At 40.3% G+C, this 24,789-nt stretch overlaps 1 protein-coding gene across 5 annotated transcripts in view; it reads left to right on the top strand.

Annotated features, from left to right (window-relative positions):
* Positions 1-24,789, top strand: part of anks1b (ankyrin repeat and sterile alpha motif domain containing 1B) — a 355,428-nt gene that overhangs the window by 315,173 nt on the left and 15,466 nt on the right. For all 5 annotated transcript variants that reach the window (XM_050036188.1, XM_050036186.1, XM_050036185.1 and 2 more), the window contains 4 exons: positions 10,784-10,891; positions 12,992-13,195; positions 17,282-17,407; positions 24,547-24,618. In XM_050036188.1, coding sequence (XP_049892145.1) covers positions 10,784-10,891; positions 12,992-13,195; positions 17,282-17,407; positions 24,547-24,618 — 510 coding nt within the window. The remainder of the gene's footprint in view (positions 1-10,783; positions 10,892-12,991; positions 13,196-17,281; positions 17,408-24,546; positions 24,619-24,789) is intronic.

Genomic DNA, 24,789 nt, shown 5'->3' with positions numbered 1-24,789 from the left:
GAAAGCTAAGTGAGTTCCTAGTAAAACTGAATCTGAGCAGGTTTTAAAGCTGACCAGCTGCACTATACTTTTTATTTTAATTGAGTAAAACTGTTAAAGCAGAAATGTATATTTATATTTATCATTCAAAAAATGTGTTAAAAAAACAGCAGGATTTTATTTTTCACTTTTATATTTCTATTTTCATTCAAACAATGAGAAAAAGCAGGATTTTATATATATTTGTTTCATTCAAAAATTGTGTAAAAAGAGTTAACTGCTGTGGTGGTATGTTTTAATAAGGTTACCAATAAGTAAAAGATATTTAATAGTTGTCTATTTTTTTCATTACTGTACCAAAAAAAAACGAACCGTGATTTGTATACCGAGGTACGTACCGAACCGAGATTTTTGTGTACCGTTACACCCCTATCAGAAACCAATGAAAAAAGGCGTCCTTTAACGTTGGCATGATACACAGTCGCTGTTATGGTTTTTACGGGGCGTCAAGAGGTAAAGCGGCGGGGCAAGGAAAGAAGTTAAGGCGGTGAAAGTCCAACTGGGGCGGGCATAGGGGTGGTGGATGCATCCAACAAACACCGACTTTTACCTGAGAGAGCGGTGTTCATGTCCTGTAATATTATAAAGCCAAACCCGTTTTTTTGTTGTTGTTTTTTCCTAAACCTAACCATGAACGTTTGTTGTTGAAGTTTATTGTAATTTTTGGCCAACAAATGGCCCATTCTTGAAAAATGAAGTCTAAAAATGTCAGAATGAGCCTTTAAGACCCAGATCCTCATAAATACTATAGAGGACAATAGAGGACATAACCTTGATGTTCTCAATGGTAGACATCACAACCCTGTATTCAACCTCTGTGATGGCACTGAGGCAGACATGGGCAATTTTCTGATCAATATTACCATTCAATTGACCTGTAATGTATTCTGACCTCGCCAATTTAAGTAACCTTACACCAGTAATTCTTTGATCTGGAAAAATCGATGGAGGATTTTTCAAAGGGTCGAACCCCAACCGCTCCATTAGCAGACGACGCCTGAGGGGCTTCAGGGGTCTACTGATATCACAGAGGTCACACCCTCTTAGTCTGCAGGGGAGAGGTGATCGGTGATATTGACATGAGCCTGGAGAAGGTAGATATACACAGCGAAAGCTAACAAAGATGGACCAATCACACGCAGTTGCCAAGGCTGAAGAGAAGAGGCTCTTTAATGTGTGACTGCAGAGCCTCTTCTGTTATTAGGCCGAATCACTGACACGCTCACACTATATTTATTCCCTCTGACTGTCTTTTCTCTTTTAGCCTCTCCTTCTGTCATGTGGATATAGCGAGAGGGGAAAGTGGGAGAGATGAGAGCAGATGATGAGAGGTAATTTGAGGTCAGGGGAATCAGAATATGGACAGAGAGTGAAAAGGGATACCGGGGCGATGAAAGGGATATTTAGGCAAGTCGATGTAGATTAAACAAGAGCAGAGAGACTGATGAAAGCATTTTCAGTCCCTTCCCTCTCCATCATTAAAACTATGTGCTAGCTTGAGCACAGACAGTGACTGGACTGTTGGTTCCCTCGCTGGGTTTCATGCTCCAGTGAGCCGACCAGCTTCCAGCCTCCCCTCCAGTAGGAAACAGAGAAAAGGCTTTTTGTCTCTGGTGTCCTGAATGAGAGAGGTCGTTGTTAATGTCCCCAATCACCACTTACCCCTTATTGTTGCACCGGTTTCTTTGCAAAATATGTCCTTTTGTCACAGCTGTTGTCATTGTTCTGTGGTCCCTCTTATGTTTAAAGAGGTCAGGGCGTTCTCAAGATTTTCTTGGAAGTTTATACAAATTCAGTATCCTTAAAAGAGGATGATTCAACAAAACAAAAAAAGAAAAGAAATCTGATTGGATTAGTGAAATAATCTCAGATCTACTGGGAGATGTTTTGCTTTTTATGACTTGTTGCTAAAATAACTTAGGGTGGAACAGTTTACATGCATACACAAATATTTAAATTACAAGGAATTAAACTATAATTTCACTTCAAGAATCGGACGTTTCTAAGTTTGTTCGGCCATGCCCAGTGATCTGTCAATCTCAGATATAGCTGATCCTGCATGGATCAAATTTACATCCATGAGTCCAATGATGGCTCATGTCACAAACAGCAGCACAGACAGTAACTACTGTCAGAGACACTGCAACCCAGTGCAGCACTGTGGTGCAGTGGTTAGCATTGTCGCCTCAAAGCAAGAGGGTTCCTGGTTCAAACCTGGGGTGGGGGGGCCCTTCTGTGCGGAGTTTGCATGTTCTTCCTGTGGGTTTTCTCCGGGAACTCCAGCTTCCTCCCACAATCCAAAGAGTTAATTGGGCAGGTTAATTTGCTGTACTTCAAAAGTTGGGTCGACGTTCACAACTAATGCCTTGATAATTGTCCGTAGGTATGAATGTGAGCATGAATGGTTGTCTGTCTCTGTGAGTCAGCCCTGTGATAATCTGGCGGCCTGTCCACGGTGAACACTTCAGCACCCCTGGGACCCCTAACAAGATAAGCTTTTACGGAAAATGAATGAATGAATGAAATTGCAACTCATTCTCAAATGTTGCATTTCACTTCCATGCTTTCTGCAAATGGCTGCAAAGCCAATGTGTTAAGCTTACTAGCAGACTGGCGTATACTACCCAAATTTATTTCAATCACGGAGTTGATAAGTAGCTCAAAAGTGTAGCTTAGCAAATATAACCCTTTTAATGTAAGTGGATGGAAGATGCTAAAACACATAGCTTCTCAGTCTGGGAGGTATCTTAATAAAAACACAAATATAGGGGGTCCAATGTGGTCTGCTAGTTAGGCAGTAAGTGAAGGAAATTAACAAACTCCCGTGGTAGTTGATAGTAAGATCAAAAGTTTAACAGAGAAAAGCTAATGCTAATTTTTTTCCTGTAGAGTGAATGGAAAATGCCAAAATGATTAGTGCCACATTCTGAGAGGTACAGCTACGTAAAAACACAGAGTTGGGTAACCTACCATAATTTGCTAGCTAGTTAGTCTAGTCAGCTTCTTTTTTTTTTATCAAGAAGGGTCTATTTGATAGATTTGGTAGTTTGGTCCATGGCAGCAAAACGTTTCAACGCTAGTGACGTAAAGGAATGAAGTGATAACATTACTTCAGCCAAAAGGGAGCTGTTAGTCAAGCCTGATCTAATTACGCTTCCACAATCCTCTCACCCACATTTCAATTCAATGTTAATATCGTATACACATTTTTACTTTTTCAGTGGCTGTAAAGAAAAGTTCCAAATATTTTTATGCCTTCCTGCCAGCGATATCCGTGGCCGGAGGCATTATATCTTTGGGTTGTCCGTCTATCTGTCCATCCAACCCATTCTCATGAACGTGATATCTCACCAGCACCTTGAGGGAATATCTTCAAATTTGGCACAAACACACACTTCGACTTAACCTTATTAGAATTTGGTGGTCAAACTTTAAAGGTCACTATGATCTCACAAAACATGTTGGCCATAACTTAAGAATTCATTCACTAAGTACGACAAAATTTCACACAAATGTCTTACAGGATAAGATGATGGCGTGATGATATTTTATGTCCAAAAGGTCAAAGGTCAGTTTCACTGTGACATAATGTTCTGCAAAAACCATTGTCTGACCATTACTTAAAGTCATATCTCAGGAACAGAAGGGAGGACATTTGGTCAATTACTGAATTGGTGACAATTGAATTGGTGATTGATGATTGTATAGACCTTCTGTGCTGCTGGGAGGAAGATATGTGTGAAGCATCCATGTTTTCACAGACATGGATGTAAACTGTAACTGCAACTTGACTGGTGCGCGGAGGCATACAACCGCATGGTGGTATTTCCAGTAGTGTATGCTGTCAATTATAGTTCTTAGAAAGAAAATCGGAATCACCAAAAATCAGAATCCGCAGGTCAGACTTAAAGAAGCAAACGGAAAGTAGACAAGAACACTGCAGTTGGTGCATCTCTAATTTTAATTCTTGTAGTAAAGTGACAGCCGGCTGCAGAGGAGACGGCTGTGAGAAAGCACAGCTCCGTTACCCATATGTGTGGCGGCTAATCCGTTAATCAAGCCCGTTCAGTGTGGGCTAACGGGACTGTTAACAGGATTAGTGCATTGATCGGCACACACAGACGCACACATAAGACACAAACATAGCAGCCCAGTCAGACACTGGAGGCAAACAGCTCCCCAGATCACTTCATACCACAATAATAACATCAAGAGCAGAGGCTAAGTAACCCTCATGGAGCCACTCAGTGACGCCACTGTTGTAATGTAAAGAGAGAGAAACATGAGATCATGTCAACTGTAGGAGCTCTCTGAGTTGATCTGAATAGAGCTTAAATGAATGAGTGGTTATAGCGATGGATGGAGGGAGAGGACAGGGGTGCAGAGAGGTGTCTGCTGTGGTAGCTCAACACTTCTCCTGTCAGTATATGCAGCTGCTATGAATATAATTTAAATGCAAATGGGGCGATACTGCAGTCAAGCATCACAGAGAGAGTGAGAGCGCGAGTCTGTGTTTTAACAATAATGGCCGGGTTGCATTCAAATTCTCATCCATTCAGGGATAACAATATAATCTTCTTCCCCGGGCTCTGAAACAGCTGTTGGAGCTGTTTGTGTGTGTGTGTTTGTGTGTGTGTGTGTGTGTGTGAGTACACATCCACGTGCATGTGAAGATATATATATATTTTTTTCTGTTGGATGAGTGTGTGTGGGTGACTACTGCTGCTGTGGCTCTGTGTTGCCATGGTGACAGTTGAACTCCAGGCTGAGGTTGAGGCTTCTACTGTAGTTGAAGTAGATGCTGTTGCGTAAGACAAAGTGTAACACACAGATACACACACACACACACACACACACACACACACACACAGATGCACACCATTCGAGGCAGTTACTGTCCTCTCTCTGGAGTTCATGTGTGTATTTATACGTATGTGATGAAACAGCAGCGTGAGGACTGGTGTCACGCTATAGCCCCTCAGGAGACAGACGGGGAGAGACACAGGAGCAAGATTATGAATATTTCATAACCTTTACTACATCAGGCAAAAAAATCCATTACCCAGGTCATTTTATACTTCACAGTTTAATCAAAAGTAGGGCTGGGTAATAAATCAATATTAAAATGATATCGTGATATGAGACTAGATATCGCCTTAGATTTTGGATATTGTAGGCGTTGTTTTTTCCTAGTTTTAAAGGCTGTGTTACAGTAAAGTTATGTAACTCTCTGAACTTAGCAGACTGTTCTAGCTGTTCTATTATTTACCTTTACCCATTTTGACAGCTGCAACTTATCGTCATTATTGATTCATCTGCAGATTATTTTCTCAGCAAATGTATTCGTCATTTGTCTTTAAGCCCAAGGCAATGTTATCAAATATCTTGTCCTACAGTCAAAAACCAAAAGATATTTAGTTAAAAAAAAGCAGTATTTTTTCTTAAATATTGCTTAAACCAGGCCTAGTCAAATGGCAGCCAATACCGGCCCCCCAATCAGTTCTGTTCACAAATAAATTTAAAACCAAACGAAAAACAAAAAAGTTGGCAAATAACAGACATTTTGTCACAATAAATCTTTCAAACCAGTAAAGCACTCCTGTGTACTTTGCTTAATCACTTAAATAAATCCTTTTTATGTTAGGTTTTGTTGATGATTAGGCTACTTCTGTAATGCTGCAAAATAAAGTTGTGATGAAAATGTTGTGGCAGTTTGTGTCAAGAGTACATTCATAATGACAGTAAAAGCCCATGAAAACGTCCTGCCCCGTGGCCCTTAACTTTATGAAAATGTGTCCTTCTGAACATGAGTAGGTAATAGGAACATAATTTCCTAGCAACTAATCAATTATTTCAGTTGTAAATTTCATTTTATATTGACACCTGTGGCTTTACAAACTTTTTGAAACAAATAATACTGCCTTGGAAACAACAAATTTAAAAGCTAAAATCCTGAGAATGACTAATGTCACCTGTCTGCAATATAGTTTTAATTATTTTTTAATCATTATTTATAACAAGTGGAGCAGTATCATCATATATTTATTACTGCTGCAACTTAATTTCATTACGGATCCATCTGTAGATTATTTTCTCAGCAAATCCATTTATCATGTGGTTTATGAAGTGTAAGAAAATAGTCACAACTTCATAAAGCCCAAGGTAATGTCATCAAATATCTTATTTTGACCCATAGTAAAAAAACAAAAAAAAAGTTTACTGTCATAAAAGACACCGAAAAGCAGGAAATAATCACAGTTGAGAAGCTAAAACTGCAAAAAAATTGGCATTTTGAAATAAAATTAATAGATTATATATCAAAAAGCAGATACATTTTCTGTCTATTGACTAATTTATTGACTGACTTATTATTTCAGCTCTTAATATCATGCCATGTTTTTGATATTTGTGGCTAAAACAGCGATTAAATCAATAAAACTGTGCTGGAAAAAAAGCAGTTTAAACGCTAAAAGTCTGAGAATGAGGCACATGTGCAGTAACACCACCTGTTTGCATTCTAGTGTCATTATTTTCAAGAATGCTCTCATATCAAGTGCAATTTTCTTTTTACTGTTGGACCAATACAACATGTTCTCATGTTCACAATAATGACCCTAGTGAGCATCATCTGATCCTAATGCGCCAAATTCAGCGAGTCAATATCATCTTCAGTACAAAGAGACAGAGGCGCTGTAGTCTGACTGACATTGTGTGTCTGTAAAGGACGGCGTGTGAGAGAGATAGCGAGCTGTGAAACCCAGAGAGGAGAGGGAGGATAGGAGGGGAAATATGAGTGAATAAAAATTGGTGGAGGGAGCACGGGGCGGCCATAATATGCCAATTAGTTCCACTACCCGCTAGTCCCAGCTCTGCTTTCTGTTTCCCTTTGATCCATCTAATTTTAACAATTAAAATACATTGTTTCCATGCAGGAAAGAACAGCGTAGGATGTAGTTTAACCCCTTGGCTGCTGCTGTGTTTTTTTAACATCCCACGACTCAAACTGTCCTATTTCCTTATTTACTGTATGACATAAAGTGAAATTTACTAAACCTACTAAGCAAAGAAACCAGCAAGAGGACCTGTTTAGCACTTTTGGGCTTGCTTGATACATTATATATCAGTTGTTTGCATGCAGTTTGCATATTTGCTTATTCATTATGGTTGGATTGGTTTATTTATGATGTGTTTGTGTGTTTAGGGTCGATGCACACAAGCAGGCAAGAGGCAAAGTGCATCCTACACCGATGTTCTCGTTGTTATTTTTATGTTTCTCCGGCAGATGTAGAGCAGTAATTGGTGCAGGAGATGATGAAGTATGAGTGTATCCATGTGTGTGTGAGATGCGCTGACTCAAAGCAAGACTGTTGGGAGAATCATTAGACCCGCAGCAAGGCCTCACATTGAGGCTAATTACCACCTTTTGCCCTGAAGACGCACACACACTCACGAACGCACACATTCTCTAACACTCGCACATACCTCCATTGGAAGGCCTCCAGAGGCAGCCCCATAAAACCAGGCAGCAGTTTGTTGTACACTGAAGTATGTACGGGTGCCAGAAGGTGTAAACAGTGCAAACAACATCTCTGCAGAAAGCAGCCATGTTCCAGCTCGTCTCTTTAGAAAACCCAGTAACTGGCACAGTCAGTGGACGCCTGGTGACCAGAGAAAGAATGAAGGCTTTCATTCGAGTCCAAGTGTGTGTGTATGTGTGTTTTGTCTCAGTTTGTGTCTGTGTAATGAGCGCCTGGGGAAAATCAATAGACTATTACAAATTTGCCACAATCTGATAATGTGGAATTTACATTTCATGGCTGTCAGTGCAAAAACTCAGTTATCAGTAACAATGTTTTATCAGATGGTGCCCTCACAAAGAACCTGAAAATCTGATTTGGTCTGTGTGGGGATTTGGGGGTCTTTTATTTGTAGTGCATTAATCCCAGAGCTCTTTTAAAGTAATAGTTTGAGATTTTGACAGAGACACTTGTTAGCATTTTTGACGAGATTCAGATGAGCAGATGAATATCACTGTCATGCCTGTGTGAAATTAAGAGTGGTGGCAGTGGGACACAGCTAGCCCGACGCTCCCTGAAGTTCAACTTGTGTTTCTTACAAGTATGTTTGCGTACAGATACCAAAAAAAAAAAAAAAAAAAAAGGAGATACAACATGTTAATAGTTAGGGTTTTAAAGGTGGTGTGTAGTGTATTTTCAAACTTTTGGAAAGTGTTCATGCTAAGCTACGCTAAGGTAAGCCTGGCGTCAGAGTGGTATCAATCCCACATCTAACATTAGGCAAGAAGCAAATAAGCAAAATGCCAAACTTCTGCCAGAACTTTACTTTGGGCAAGTCCAAGTCGAGTCTGACTTTCTGGTTCAACGCTGCTATGCGAGTCATAACCACGAGAGCAAATAGGCGCGACTGAGTCCCTAAGTCCAGCAGTCTGACAATTTTTGTGATAGCCTTCTATGACAAAATTAAATTACAAGACAGCACAACTACAAGCCTGTTCATAATCTGAATGAAAGCAGTTATGGCCATAAACTAAGACAATAAATAACTGCGCTTACTGGTGCATTAAAAACAACTTGAATGGAACACAGCAAATCTTCAGGAGAACGTTTAAACAACGGCCGTGCTTGTGAGTCACTTTCACCACAGTCTACACTGAGCATGATTGTCTGGAAAGAGATCACGTGAGATGTGTAAACACAGACGTACAGTAGGAGCTGTATTTTGCTGTCCTGATTATGTTGGGATATTGATTAAGATGAGAAAGTGCACACTAAAACAGACTAAAAGTTGTGTCACCACACTGTTCTGGTGTGCCCAGGCCATAAATCCATTCAGGTTTATATTCTTATAATTAAAAGAACGACATTTTGTTTTTGAAATTATGTTAAAAGGTTTTTTTTTTTAAGACAGCTGAGACCACGTCCTCTTAATCCTTAAGCCTAATAATTAAATACTAAAGTGGTTTGACTGGCGCTGTCTTAGTCATTTTAAATGTTACAGGATTTTACCAGGTCAAAAACTTCAGTGCTGCTTTTTGTTTTTGCTTTGCAGTCTCAAGTAATGACAGGCATCAAGTCCTTATTTTTGTAACTAACTCCAAGTCCCAAGTCTACATTTCAAATTGATCCTGATACTTTCCTGCTTTAGATGTTATTTCTAAGTAATTTCACTGAAAGAAAAGAAAACTGCAGTGAATTAAACTACTGGAGAACCAATTAATTTAAACAGTCTTTCCATTTTTCTCTGTGTATGAGTCTCATAAAGGACAATGACAGACACTAATATTTAGGGCACTGGTCACAGAGGCCACCAAGCACCAAAATCTGTTGGTGAAGTAACAACAACATCATTTGGTGGCCCATATCTAACCTTATGTAAAAACCTTACAGGAAAAAAAGCCTTCCTTAACTATGCCACCTCAAAAAAGAAAAGAAAAGACATTAACAGAATCCCTCCCAGCATTTTCCCATGAATTGTGATGTAGTTTTCCCGGAGGCATCATTTCCAATGAAAAACAGGCTTGCAAGTTAATGAAACTGGCACCACATACATTACATCCTTAGATGTGTCATATTCTGTCTGCTTAAAGTCCTACTTTCATTCACTCCTAAATGTTGGCTGCTGTTTCTTTTTTCATAGTCCTCCTCTTTGTGTTTCTGGTTCTTTTGTAAGGATGGTTTAAGCAGTTTGAGTAGGCTTAGTAAACCCATACTTCAGTAGCCCCAGCGGTGTAGTGGAGGATATACGCACCTCTTTTTGTGGTCATTTACAGTATACCCACCTATCAGTCAGCCATTAAAATATACAGAGAGCATACCCACTTCCTTCTATCATCTACCCATCTACCTGGCAACAAGTGCTGTCTGCTGTTTAGGTAGAATGTTGAACCACAAGATGCGGCATGCAAGCAGTCTTATTCCAAACTTAGAGAGACCTGATAAAACTTAGTGGCCCCAGGTAGCCACCTAAAGGCGATAGCAGAGTAACTCTTTGTGGTTATAGGCTGCAGTTCATGTCAAACCCTGCAGGATACTTCATACTTGTTGTTAGTTAGTAGGCATGGTATACACTGTATGATCTTGTTCATGTAACAGCACAACCAACAGCTTGAACACAGCCGTCCGAGCCATTTTGGTTATGTAATAATAATAATGACATGATGTATGCTCATGCTCAGGGGCATTTTGTGTCATTATGCACTCATTAGCACTTCCCTGAGTGCTGGTGTTTCTTTCTGTGAAACTGTTCTCTGAATAGCAGTATTATCCTCCATTTGAGGCTCGTGATGATGATAATCTGTTACCTCTTATACAGGTTTTTTTCCCACAGATGCTGATATAATCTTGTTATTATCCAGTCTGAACGCCTTTGAACTCTCACTCCCTTTAAAAGCTGTTTTAAATTATGCAAATATCAGGGAGTCATTATTTTTTTGCCAGCGCAGTGACTTTTGACCCAGCATTGCTTGTGTGTTTGCAAAGAACATAAAATCTAGAAACCTTAACTCCGTCTGTGCCGAAGTGTAGAGCCGCAACTGAGGATTTGATTTATCAATAATCAGTGTCTAAAAACGTTAGAAGAAGTGAGATGTCCATTACAGTTTCACAATTTGCCAAAACTGTTTCTGAAATTGAAACAAGCATGTCTGCATGTTCATGTGATAAATGATTAATTTAATGTGGGCCGTCATATAAACTTATGTCAAAATATCTGTGTGTTCATTCAGGTATTGAAGATCAGTCTTATCGGACACAGAAAACGGATCCTCGCCTCATTGGGGGACCGGCTACACGAAGACACCCCACAGAAACCTCCGCGGGCCATCTCCCTAAGGGTGAGTGAGTCTCAGCGAGCACACAGTACGCTATATGAACCATAAAAACCTTCAGCAGTATCCAAACCTATGTGGACTCAGATTATTATGAATTCACTAGACTTCAGAGAAGAGAAAGCACTAGTCCCTTCCCAGATGGCATTGTGTTTCTCAGAGGAAGCTACAGCTTCCCCACTGCGGCTGTTACCACCCAACTGATTACCCAAATCTCTCAGGCAGGCACAAAATGGCCGACCCGCTGCAGTTTCCTCCCTGCCGGCTTGTCCTGGATACTAATCACAAGGAACTGGCTTTTCCTCTCCCATCGGGGCTACGCTCTAATGTCTTTATAATAGTCTCTTGCTCTTTGTGCTGTTGAGCCAAGGGAGGCCCTTTGAGAGGAGGCTGAATGTGTTGGCCTGGTCGATTCAGCTCCTCTCTATACCTTTACACAGCCCAAACTGTCCACTGTGTCTCAGCGTGTCCATCTGAGGACTGCAGTTATTTACAGAGCCTCAGAAAAATGTGAAAACAAAAAGTCAGTGGGGTAAAAAAAATGAAAGCAGTCAATAAAATGTCAGAAAATACTACAAGAAAAAGACAGAAGACAAAAGCCACATTTGAGAAGCAAGAAAAAGCAAAAGTTTGGCATCTCTGATTTATTCTAAATTCTCTCGAGCGATTAATTGACGAGTGGTTTCAGCCCCGATTTACCTCTATTCAAGAAAAGAGGTGCTACTGGCTTGTAATTGAAAAAAATAAATAAATCAAGATTACACTGTTTATGGCTCAATACAGGGTAAAATGTTCCAGTGTTTGAGCAGAGAGCTGTGTTTACTCAGTAACACACTACGAACACTGGCTGTCAGCTGGCTGCATTAGGACAAATGGGGTGAATGAACAAAACACGGCTCAGGATGAAAACTCAGAGGCAAAGTTATCACACTTCAGCTTCCACAGCTTGGAAAAAAAGCATTAGTATAATCACCAGAAAAAGGCCTCGTCCATTGAGGCTCTTCTCATATGTAATCAACTGAGAGTGAATAACCTCTCAGGAGAAATGGCTGACCTTCTACTGTGTAACACCATTACACCGTAAAAGTGTAGAAAAGTTTAGAATTCTTTTGGGAATTTTAGTTTATGCTCGGTGCTGAAAGCCTCGAACATGAACATCATTTTCCACTTTTAATCGAGCCACTTAAAGAGACAGTGACCAGGCAGGGCTTCAGTGCTTAAAGGGACAGTTGTAGAGATGTCTGCCTTCTCTCCAGTATAATGGAACTAGATTTCACTCCACTTGAAGTAATCAAAATGCTAAAATATACATTTAAAAAACTCAACAGCAATGTCTCTTTCCAGATATCAGGACCTGGTTACTCAAGATAATCCAAAGACCTTGTTGTGAGTAGTTTCATGTAGGAACTATTTTCTTTCTACTGAGCTAAACCGGACAACAGTATCACCTTGCAGAAGGAAGCTACTCCTGGATGTCCTCCTGACGTAAACATTAATGGCGTCCTCCTTGGCTGAGCTGTAACGTTAGCTAGATGCACTTCTGCGCGGTGACTCAGTTGGCAGGTGTAGTTTGGTGAAAAAAAATAGTCCCTACATGAAACTGCTCACAACAAGGTCTGTGGATTATCTTGAGCAACCGGGTCGTGATTTCTCGTAAGACACATTGCTGTTTAGTTTTTCAAACGCATGTTTTTGGCGCTCTGACCGTGAATGTCAAGGCAGACATCTCTATGGCTGATATCTCCAACACTCAGCAACTCACACCAAAACAATCTAGATAAATATACAGCACTACAGGTAAAAGGAAAAATATGTTTTTGAGCTGAACTGTCCCTTTAAGGCCACTCTGATAGTCCAGCTGAGACCTTCCAGTGGCAGGAGAGTGTCTCCGTCCCTGATTTTACAAAGCGCTTTTAGATACTCACACTCAGCAGCATGGCAACACTGTAACTGAAAAATAAAATGTGACAGCGCACAGTGAATGCAATTGCCCTACTTATTGTACTTGCAGCAGTGACACAGCACATTATGAAATGATGAATGAACCTTCTCTTGCTTCTCTCCGCTCTTCCAATTCCACCACCACCACCCCCCATTCTGTCCCAGGAGCCCGGCGGGAACCACACTCCTCCCCAGCTCAGCCCGTCGGTCGGCCAGGCAGCGTACACGGCGGGGGTCCCGGGCGGATCTCTGGACGTGCAGCACCTCATCATGCAGGCAGACGCCCGGCGCAGGCAGCGCAGCAATGACAACTACTTCGACGACGTGCCGCGATCCAAGCTGGAGCGACAGATGGCCCAAGTCAGCATGGTGAGGAAGGGAGGACAGGATGGAGGGATGAATGGAGGCAGGGAGGGGGAGAGAGGAAGGAGAGTATTATGAATGGTCATAGCCAGAGACAATGTTGGCCGCCTAAATGCTTAAAGAATGGGTTTGGTGATGTTCTATATTTTTCTTACTGACCACATCAAAAAGACCCTCATCTATTAGCCACACTGTTGCACTGGAGCACCAAATGTGTATCACTCCGCAGCTGAAAATAGTCCCCAAGGAATTGCACTGTTTCCACCAATTTAGAATTATTTGCTTAAAACTACAGTGACCATCTCTTTTAGGAAATTACTGAGCACTTGTGAGGCATTTTAAAGATTTAGAGAGTCATTTAATACTGTTCTTGTGAGTCTTCTTCTTGCTGTGAACAAATAATAACAAATATATACATTAAAATCCGATGTCAGTGATATTTTAAAGTTGTATCCTGTAATTTCACAAATTCAAAGCAATAATAAGCTAATAGCTTTCAGGCAGCGTCACATTTCTAATCAGGACGGCTGTATGTACCTTAATCAGAAGTGAAGTATCTCAGTAATTAAACGCTGGTCCCTAATAGCAACAAGATGCGAGCCGAAAGTGTTTTATCTGCCTGTTTGCTTGTTGAAAAGACACCATTAATAATGTGCAGCAGGCAGACCATCTGACACCAGCTGCCGTCTCTGCAGTTTAGAGCTCATATAAATTGTACAATTAAGGAAACATGAAATTTATGCCTGAAACTTTGTGCTGTAAAATGATAAAATATGCAAACCACAAACCAGTGGGCGGGGTGCAACAGTTATTTTGGCATGCTTACAAATGCAATCAGGCGTAATCTACCGCTTTACGAAATCAGTGTTTATCTCAAAAAAGATGTAATAGTCCTGTATAAACAAAATACATTTTTTTTTTTTTTAGAAGAAACACGCCAACTTTTATTCTCATCCAAACGCAAAATTACAACTGTATGACTTCCAATCAGCAGCAGCACAGTGACACACACACTTACACGTGTGCACACACCAGAGGCAGCAGCTGTGTTTTGATTCAGTGTGATTAGGGTCTTTTTGTGTCTCCGTGTGAATCACAGAGCATATCAATGCAGACACACAGTTATGGTTACCCTGCTGAAGCTCTCAAGTGTGTGTGCATCACAGTGTTTCCCCCTTTCCAGAAACAACCCTCTGAGGTGGCACCGATGAGTCAGCATTGTCAGATAGAAGGATAACTATTAGAGAAGAGGAAATGTCTTTATAGAGAGGCGACTTCCCTCCCTTTCCAGTGCCCCCGTGGGACCTTGAGGAAGTCAACATCCAGAAATCAATATCAAAAAAATCAATCAATCAAAAATCAATCAATTTTTTTTTTCCATTATCTCGTTTGAATTGTGCCATGACTTAACTAAAAATGTTCCCATATTTTTTTTTCCCCTTCCCAATAATGATTCCAACACTTAATAATTTTAATAATTTAATAATAATAATTTCTAATAAGGAGATACCGAGTACAGATAAGATACCCTTACGTAAGACATAAGTAAATAAATAGCTGTATGCTACTAGCCCTGCATGGTGCCAAATGATGACTATCGTTGTATGGCCTGGCTCATGATTTAAAGCCTAAAGTGGTGCTGAGATTTTGCTAATGGCTGAAGTAACTATTTAGCAAAAACTAATCTGTCTTTTAGAGCAGCAAAGAAGAATAGACTTCAGAAAAACTGCAGTTTTATCTGAGTGTGAAACCACTTTAAAGGTTATTAACATTGGTACATAGACTTGCATACCTGCCAATACCAGATCCAGCGTCTGGTGCAGTATCAGAGGCACCTCCAATACTAATGCTGGCATTGAAACAACTCTATGATTAACATGTTTGTTAATTTAAAGCATCATTTTGAAGTCAGTAAAGTCACAATTTATTGTAGGTTTGTTGTAGTACCTCTTAGTTTTGTGTGAAACCACTCAGTGAACTCACACAATATATGTCACCAACACAAGCTAGCTATGTTTCACGCGCTACTGCAACTTAACCTTAACTGATGTGTTTTATCGAGTGACTTCTGGTCTTTTTATCAGCTGGCAAGCAAAAGAACAAGTAAGAGAGTAAGAGGTGTAGAGCTGCAACTAACAATTATTTTCATTATCCATTAATCTGCCTATTATTTTCATGATTGATCTATTAATCCTTTAGTCTATAAAATGTCCAAAAATAGTTAAAAATGCTTATAACAATTTACCAGAGCCAAAAGTGACATCTTCACACCAACAGTTCAAAACCCAAAGACTTCTCATTTTCTATCAAAAATAAATGACAAAAAAAAGTCACATTTTAAAAGCCAGGGTGAGCAAATGTTTGTTATTTTTGCTTGAAAATGACAAATAATTGATTATCAAAAGAATTCAATTTCCACTGTCATGAAAACCTGGAATTTCACAATCATGTTTTCCAGGCCTGGAAAAGTCATGGAACTTGTAAAAATTATTTAAAGTTGTGGAAAAATCATGGACGTATGTTGTGTGTATGAAATTGTTGTAGTAATCTTCCATGGATAACCTTCCACCGAATGTAACATATTTATATTTAATTTCTGTAGCCGTTAACATAATGTAATGAGCATCTATGTTTTGTTTACCATCTCATACCTTTCTTTATTTTCTCCTCGCGTTATGTCTCTCTCTTCATGTATGCCAGCTGAAGTTGGGTTTGAATCTGATATGTTAGAAAAACGCATGGAAAAAAAGGTCCTTGTAAAGTCATGGAAATTTTTTGTAATTTTGTCCATATAATTGTGTGGGAACCCTGACAGCTAGCGATAAATTTTCTTTCGAACTATTAATTGACTAATCGTTGATCCTGGTACAAAATACACAGGTATCATAGCTTCAACAATTAATTAAGGTATTTATGCAACTTAATTGCACTTTCTAATTATGTCATTTCACAATTATACTTAAATAGTTTAAATACAAACTGCAACTTTCTTGACGTGCAAAATAATTTTTTAAATTGACATCATTTGTAATTTAAAAAATTATTTTGCACGTCAAGAAAAATATTTTTTTAAATTGACATCATTTGTAATTTGTGGCACAATACAAACAGGATGAAAAAAGTATTCTCTTGCTGTTGACTACCGTACTTTTTTTTTCTCTTCAGATATAAGGTCCTATCTTGGTCCACTGGAAGGAAAGAGACCTCACCTCTCTACTCTCTGTCATATTATTTATTTTCTCTGACAGACTCCACATTTCTATGATTGGTTACCTCACAGATGTTTCTGGCTCTTCTCTCACCTTGTGTTCAAAAAGCAAAACCTAAGGAAAAGTGCAACACATTTTGTGGTCCTCACAGTCGCACATTAGAAACTTTTACTGACTAAATGTTCCCAGCTGAGTCTGTTAGCTGGGTCAAAGTGTGTGGGGAAAAACCATGTAATATGGTTAAGCTGGTGGAGTTTATCGTAGATTTGGCAAATTCCTGTTTCTAAAGGCTTATCCCCGGGCTGTTTATCCAATATCTTTGCATCTGATTACAAGATCTCACCTCCACACGGCCCCACCACCATTCTGACGGGGATTACACACACAAGCAATCCGACATGGATAGACATATAAACATACAGTCTTTGGCGCAGGATGTGTACATATGTCCTCACACAAGAAAACCATCTGGTTTCATTTACCAAAGAATGAAAGTCCATAAACTTAATTGTTATCCGCAGACATTTGAGAAGTATGCAGATAGGATTTAGGTATTTCCTTTGTTTAAAAGTGAAAGCTCACTGGGTGAAAAAGCGGCGAGCAGCAGCAGAGAGTCTTAAACTGAGCTAAAGAACATTTAGACGCAGGGCATAATTCATCCAAGTTTAATTTCCTCTTGGATGTTCCTCTCTGAAGCGTGTCCCTTTGAAGGCATGTTCATGTTCAGTCAGGAAAGATGTTCCATTATGAACTTATACGCATTTATCAGGCCAGAGAGTTATGTCGACATGGAACACACTGCACAAGCCTCCATGTCTTGCCCCATCTTGTAATCCTGTGTGATCCAGTTTGTGTCCTAACATGTTATTGGTTGTTGTTTCAGGCAGGCGAGTGGTGCGAGCCGATCACGTTGCGCCCGCCCAACGAGGCCACCTCATCCACTCCGGTGCAGTACTGGCAGCATCACCCCGAGAAACTCATCTTTCAGTCCTGTGACTACGAAGCCTACGTGAGTCCTGCCCCTTCACTCCATTCCTGTGTGTGTTTGTATTCACAGTTAGCAGATAATTATTTTGATTCCTGATTAATCTGCTGAAGTTTTTCTGGATTATTTGGTTAATTATAATAATAACAATAATTTTATGAAGGACAAATAGGTAGGGTAAGGTCCATAGCACACTCAATAAAAACAGACTAAAGGCTATGTACAAAAATACAATAAATAGAACAGAACAGAACAATACATAATGCAACTTCATATAAAAAAGACAGAAATTAAGAATCTGCACCCACAAAAAACCGAAGTACCAGTGGCTCCAAAGTCTTAATGAAAACCTGACAGAGCTCAGCTCAGGGTCGGCGAAAGCCTGAATAATGTAATTTACAGAAAGAGAAAGCCCACACATATGTTGGTGCCTAAGATGTCACTGACATTTACGAACATTTGGCCGGCTCTACACTATCATAGAAGTTGAAGAACCAGTCTCATGCCATCATAATTTGCCTCATTAAGTCTCTACATGTTATATTCCCTTTCGGAAAGCCACAAGTGGGCAGTATATATATATATAGAGAGAGCTCCAAAATGCTGTAAGCTAAATCTTCACAGTAACTGAACATGTGCTGAATTCAAAAGCAACCACATTTGTTTGTGCATGCAACACTTTATTTGGATATTGTTAGCATCAGATAAATCATTGACAATATGATATTTAATTTCATTACACACTGTTACAGCAGTACAAGATAAAAAGAATTTAGGAAATTTTGAATTTACTAGTTTTCTGTCGTCTTTACTGACAAAATGTTTAGTCTATAGAATATCAGAAAATAGTCAATGGAAAAAAGTCCAAAGTATGGATGTTAGTTTCAGTTGAGTTTGCTGTCGATAGCCTGACACTCATTAACGGGTAACTAAGCAGTTCATTTTTTAAGACAAAACAAAAACCGCAACATTATGTCAACTATGACGACTCAGTGAGCTTGTGTACGACATTTTAAGGCACCAGCCATTTTGAGAAAGTGAAATTTTAATTCCTTGTGTTGTAAACGTCTCGCCTTTTATTTTCTGTTTGCTTTGCTGACAGACAGCTGGCCAACTGCGTTAACATGTGGAAACACAGCGCTCAGGACTCCACTGGTTAGCTAAAGTGGGCCTTGTCCGGTCTGCACTGTGCACAACTTGGTCAGGTGGGAGTTAGCTGGTGGTGTCGCTCATTCGGCAGGGCATCGCTGCAGTACATGGTGGCAGCCCTCCAGTCTTCCTAGGTAGCCACGGTGAATGAGCAGCTTTATTTTGAGCTGCAAAACCACTTTAACACCATTAACTATGTTAGCACCACCAGCCGCGTTGACACTGCCAACAGCACTAACAGAGCTAACAGTAGCCAATGCTAAAGGGGGTTAGTGGTCTAAGATTAAGTTGCTTACTCACTGAAGCAGCCTGGGGTAAACCAGGAGAGTGGGCACAGTGTTTCCACAGCAACACTGTTGGTGGGTCGGGATGGTGCTAGAAGCAGTAATTGCTGAATGAGCGGTGCTGCTAGCTAACGCGGCAGTGCAGAAAACTGAAGAAAACTGACATGCAGTCAAATATTCTCTGTGGTTAACCAATTAATGGTGACATCCCAAATCCAAAGCCCAAGTTAACGTGTTCGGATTACATGTTCTGTTTAGTTAACAGTCTGAAACCAAAAGAGATTAAATTTACCTTGATAGTGGAGTTAGAAAACCAGCAAACGTTCACATTTGAAAAGCAGGAACCAGTGAATTTTTGGCATCTACGGTTGAAAAAAATAGTTAATTGATTATTAAAATGGTTGCCATGATTTTCTGTTTATTGACATGTCGATTAAGTGACTCTTGTTTCAGCTCTACTTGCACGCTATCAATACACACCTACAGTAAAGTAATAATATTAAAGATCAATGACCCTTGCTTCACCTTTCAGTCAATACTGCACTCAGTTATTCTCAGTACTTCGGTAAATTTAGACCTTTGCCAGTTACATAAAGGTTGTTATATATCCAGGTTACCACGGATACAGCCTTGCACCTCTGATTGGTTATATGCTCGGCACCCAGACTGGAATGATTACTTACTTGGAGCAGTGCAGAAATGCAATTTGAGTTGTCATTGGCTCTCTGGGACATTGAGAAGGAATGTAATTGGTTATCTCGGAAATACAGGTTGTGATAGGTTCAGAGGCTCTGTGCTGAAGACATGGAGGAGATGTGAGCCGGATGACTGGATGGGAGAAGGAGAGGAAAAAGATAGTTGGAGAGAGATCGAAAATTCAAGTTTGAACAAATAGGACGGGGAGATGAGAAATCAAATAAGATGCTGAAATCAAATATGAATGAAAGCAAGAGAAGATGAGATAGAGGCAGTGAATAAGAGATAAGTATCCCAAGAGCGCGTCTTCCCTCAGTCAGAAATCAACCCCTTTTTCGTTTTCTCACCTCAGAAGATTGATAGAAACAGCGTGGACCATTAGGCTTCTGACAAGACGTACAGCGACACAGGCAATGTGTTTTGGGCGGATGATGGGGAACGCTCAACGGGCGGGCCGCCAAGGGAAAATATGGAGGTGCTTTCATGGAGCCGTTTATGACAACATCTCTAACGCTCGTCGTCCCAGGACAACGGGCTCCAGAAAGCTCAGAAAGTGAGATAAATGAGCGGGAGCCACAACAGAGGGGGAGGCAGAGCGCTCAGTGTGAATATTGGCAAGCTGGAGGGAGACAGAGAGTGAATAAGAATAAATTAGATGGAGAAGACAGTAATGAGAGGGAGAGAGGAAATAGACGAGTGTATTGTGTTTGTGTTAATAGAGAAAGAACGGTGGTAAAAAGCCAAAAGAACGGAATAAAGGATGCATCAGCACAGTTCACATTTTCATCTCGGGCTCTAAATAAACACTTTCAGCACCATCTCAGACAGCACCCAAACTTTATTATGTCAGCTTTACAACCAGAGCTTGAGAATATTATCTGAAGTTATTACAGATCCATTTCCAGTAAAACCCTGCAGACATCTAACATCATTACCTCACTCTACATCATTAACAGCCAATGTTGTCTCAGCATTGACTCAGTGTGCCACTTTATATTCATCTGAAAGCTTCTGTACATGCATCAAATATACAAAATATCAGGGAGGCTTTCATGGTATTGAATTGCAGCTTCGTTTATTAGGGTTCAACGCTAATTAGAAGTGCTGCCAAAACTGGAAATATGGTCGCCATTTTAGTCACCTCATAGTTTGAGTAATTAAGACACTGTTAGGGTTGGGTCGGTATGAGAAAAAAAAAAACGGTCCGGTTTTTGTAAAAAAAAACCGCATCAGGTCGGTAATACCGGATTTTCGCCACTTGGGGGCGCAATTGACTCATTTAAAATAAAAAATGACCTTAGGACAACAGAGTGACAGTAACAAGTTTCTTTTATTCCTTACAAATACATTTTGCAGCTTACTCAATCAGTGCNAAATAAATTTTGCAGCTTACTCAATCAGTGCAAACAAGGGTTGCCTCCTTCGTCTGGCTCAAAGCCAAAGTGTTGCCATAGTGGCGCATTCTTTGATTTCATCGAGACTAAATTGTCCGCCATTATCGACTCCCCGTCACTATTAAACAAACTCCAGGCTAAAGAGGCGCATGCGCACTCGCACCTCCTAGCTCAGTCCCCGCCCCACCCCCCTCTCTCTCTCCTGCTTGCTGAAGAGGTGCTCACAGACTCGGGCGTACTATAAGCGGAGCGGATTATGTGTAAAAATGTCCGTGAAACTTCCCCGCGATGTGAAAAATACATGCCGAACAGTCTTTTGTGTGACACTGGTGCGCGGAGCGGAGTCCGCGCGGTCATGCTTTGAGTGCACAGGGCTTGCGGACGTCCACTTTTAACAGGCGGACCTCCGCGGCGTCCGCACCGCGTACGTTCTGCCCGAGTATGCGGTCCGGTCGGTCTCAAAAAATAAAACCCGGTCCAAGACGGAGTACCAGACCGAATTGATATTACCGAGAACCGACCCAACCCTAGACACTGTTAAGTTAAACCTCAGTTTAATTATGACAATGTGACATAAAAGAATGTTTCAAAGCTTTATTACAGTAACCGAACAAAATTCTTTGTAGTCATTATTATATATCTCATCTTATCTATATCAGGTTCATCTGTTTTTGTTTAACAGTTAAATCAATGTACACATTTGTTTGTGCTGTTTGCTGCTCCTATTTTTTTATATGTTAAAAAATGGTTGCAACTATGGCAATCAAAGGCCAAGGGTTGGTTGCCAGCTTCTCAAAAAAAAGATGAGTCAGAGTGAATGACTTTGCCCTCCGTCTTGGTTGCACTTTGCATTTAGTGGTAGTAAGCATATTATCAGCATGCTAACATGCTAAACTAAGATGATGAAAACAGTCCAAAAGTAACAGTAACTAGCGCTAAATGCGGGTAGATTTTCCATTATCTGGGAAGTTAATCTAGGAAGGCTATCCACCACACTTGCAGATAAATGTTTGTACCAAAAAAACTGCCAAGTTTCTACGGCATTTTGTTGTCATTTACAGGCGTGCTGCTCTGCCGCTCCATTGCTGTAAAGAGCCTCACACGCATACAAGCTACAAATGTGTTTTTACTTGTGCCATGCCACAAAACTGAGCGTTTTGATTACTCCTAGTTTTGCAGCACTGTTTACCATACGGGTCATCAGCTGTAATATATAGCCGAGGGTTATGAGTTACACCCATAATTATGCAGGTAATAAAATAATACCACAGGATCAGTGTGAACAAAGACGGCAAACTCTTAAATGCCTCCCACACCGTCAACAGCAGCACATTACAGCTTCAGTTCTGTTCTCACTTTTCACAATAAAAGCCAGACACACACACACACACACACACACACACACACACACACACACACTGCATCGCTGCATACAGTACCAGAGAAAACTTATTCACATGCTGAAGCTGCTTTGGCCTCTTTATTAAGTTTGTATTCAACACGATACCTTATTATCACAGTGAAATGTGCTGAAACGTGACACAAAAAAGCAATTTATTATTTTGTCTTTGGAAAAAAATATGCTTGGGTGCAGATTTATTCATCATCTCCCTTGGCCGGTGAGTCAAAAACTTAATTTCAGACATTGGATGAACGTGATCAACATTACACTACGAGCATAATAGCAGTCACTGTTCATACTTTAGTGTGCTGATGTCAGCATGGTGTACACCCTCACAGAGCTGCTTGCATTGCTGCAGACTCTTAGTCTTGTTGTTACCGACATATTTGATTTTAATTTGTAACGAATGAATCTTGCATGTTTGTGTACACCAACGATTACCGCCACAGAGACATGGTAGACAGGACAGCAGCTGGTCCCGTGTGCAGCCGTAATACAATTTCTAGGATAACTGCCAGCGACCCTGCCATAACAGCGATTTAAGATTGTTAGCTTGAGTCGAGACAAATTACAAACATGCCCAGATGACCTCCTTCTGATCCACCAAGGACCAGAGTGACTCCCCAACTGAAAATATGACTGAGTCACAGTCTGTGCCACAATAAAAGTAACTCATCACACAAAGCAATTTGTCCAAAAGGTTGTTTTGCCTCCATAATGAAATTTATCACTGAGAAAAACCTTGTGAGGTGGATATTCAATACGCTGGTCCTTGATTTTGGAGTCATTAAGTGCAGAGTCAAACAGGTGAGGCTGTAAATATTTCTCGTCTAATCCACTAAAAGCCTTGTTCGGGTCCCACTTTAAGGAATAAGGCCTCTTCCAGAAGCAGGAAGGGCACCGCGAGGTGGTGGATGTCACACCCATTAAGTGCTCTAATGTCGACATAAACATTGTCCCTGTAAAACACTGTCACCATTAGTAGCTTCTTTATTAAATCAGATGCTACGTGTGCAGAATGTCTGACCAGTCGCGTCCAGACAGGAGGATCAGCCAGACTCTGGTGTTAATGTCCCACTGGGAGCCTCTCAAGGTGGATGTAGTCACTACTGTGTCTCTCTGTGCATTTAATCCAACTCTGTTTTAGTATAGCTCCATAGCGTCTATAAACTAAGTTAATTTGTCAGAGAGAAGTACTATGAATTATATAAACACACACCTTAGTACAGTTGAATGTAAACATGGCCTAAATAAATTAATCAAAATATAATGGTGGCGTTTATTTGTCACAGAAGTATTGTAAATTAAAACAAGTAAAAGAAAATGACATAAAAATTGTAGACAGCCTTAAAATACAGGACACAAACACTACACACAATATATTAAAAACTCATAATTACATAATATAATAATAAATATAGTTGTGTCAATGTATTTCATTAAGACAATAAGAACAATTTAGCTTTGTCAAAAAACTGTTTCAAAATCAATTACCTTCTAGTTTTCTATTTGACAGAAGTAACTTTGCTGCGAGCCATGTTGGTTGAGGCAATAGCGTCCTCCTTAGCAACAATATTAATATTGTTTTTACTATTTTAAACTGCACTATTTTAACCTGCACTCATACATCCCGGGTATGCAGGCTCAGGGACGGTGTTGTGCTGCATAAATGTTTATGTTCTTGTCTACAGTGTTAATGATGTTGCATTTTAATCTCTGCCTTGCACACGTATGATAAAAATGACTGATTGACTGAATTAATTAAGCATTCAGCTGCAGCTTTGTTTGCTGATCATTTGCCAGCATGACTCTGACCATTTCACCATAATCGAGGAATGAAGCAGGGGCTAAATGTAGATGGGCTATATCTTGATCTGTGAGGGGAGCGTAGGCCCGGCTTCAGTTTGATCTCAGTCCACTAACAAACAAATCACAGCTGAATCAGTAAACTGCAGCAAACAAAAACACCCAAACAATGTCCTGTTCAAGCTTCTGAAATGCAAGACTTTGCTGCTGTTACCAAACTTTGGGATGTGCACTAGAATTAGACAAACTACAAAATAAAGTTCAAGCTGCACATGAGCATGAGTTCGTACAGACAGACGCAGCGGAGAGTCTTACAGAGATGAGGAGGTTAATATGGTTATAGAGTTTTCCATGCAGCTGTAACCAGACCCTGACATACTTCTGTCCTCCCTGTGTGTATTAACTAAGCATATGTCTGTATCTTTTCCACAGTACCTGGGCTCCATGCTGGTGAAGGAGCTCAGAGGGACGGAGTCCACACAAGACGCTTGTGCCAAAATGAGGGTAAAGCACAGCCTAGCACACTTAACTTCAGTATAAGAACAGTGGTCTAAAAGCAAATATTTATCCATACTGTCTTGTCTTTATTCGTCTTTGTTCCATACTTTTCCATACTGTCTTAAAACTGTGAACATTATCAACACATGTTGCTGTTGATCGAGGAACATAGCTTCA

The sequence above is a fragment of the Epinephelus moara genome, chromosome 23 (genome assembly GCF_006386435.1).
Source record: "Epinephelus moara isolate mb chromosome 23, YSFRI_EMoa_1.0, whole genome shotgun sequence".
Classification (NCBI taxonomy): Eukaryota; Metazoa; Chordata; class Actinopteri; order Perciformes; family Serranidae; genus Epinephelus; species Epinephelus moara.
Note: the sequence above shows the minus strand (reverse complement) of the source record. Positions and strands in the feature narration are given on the sequence as shown.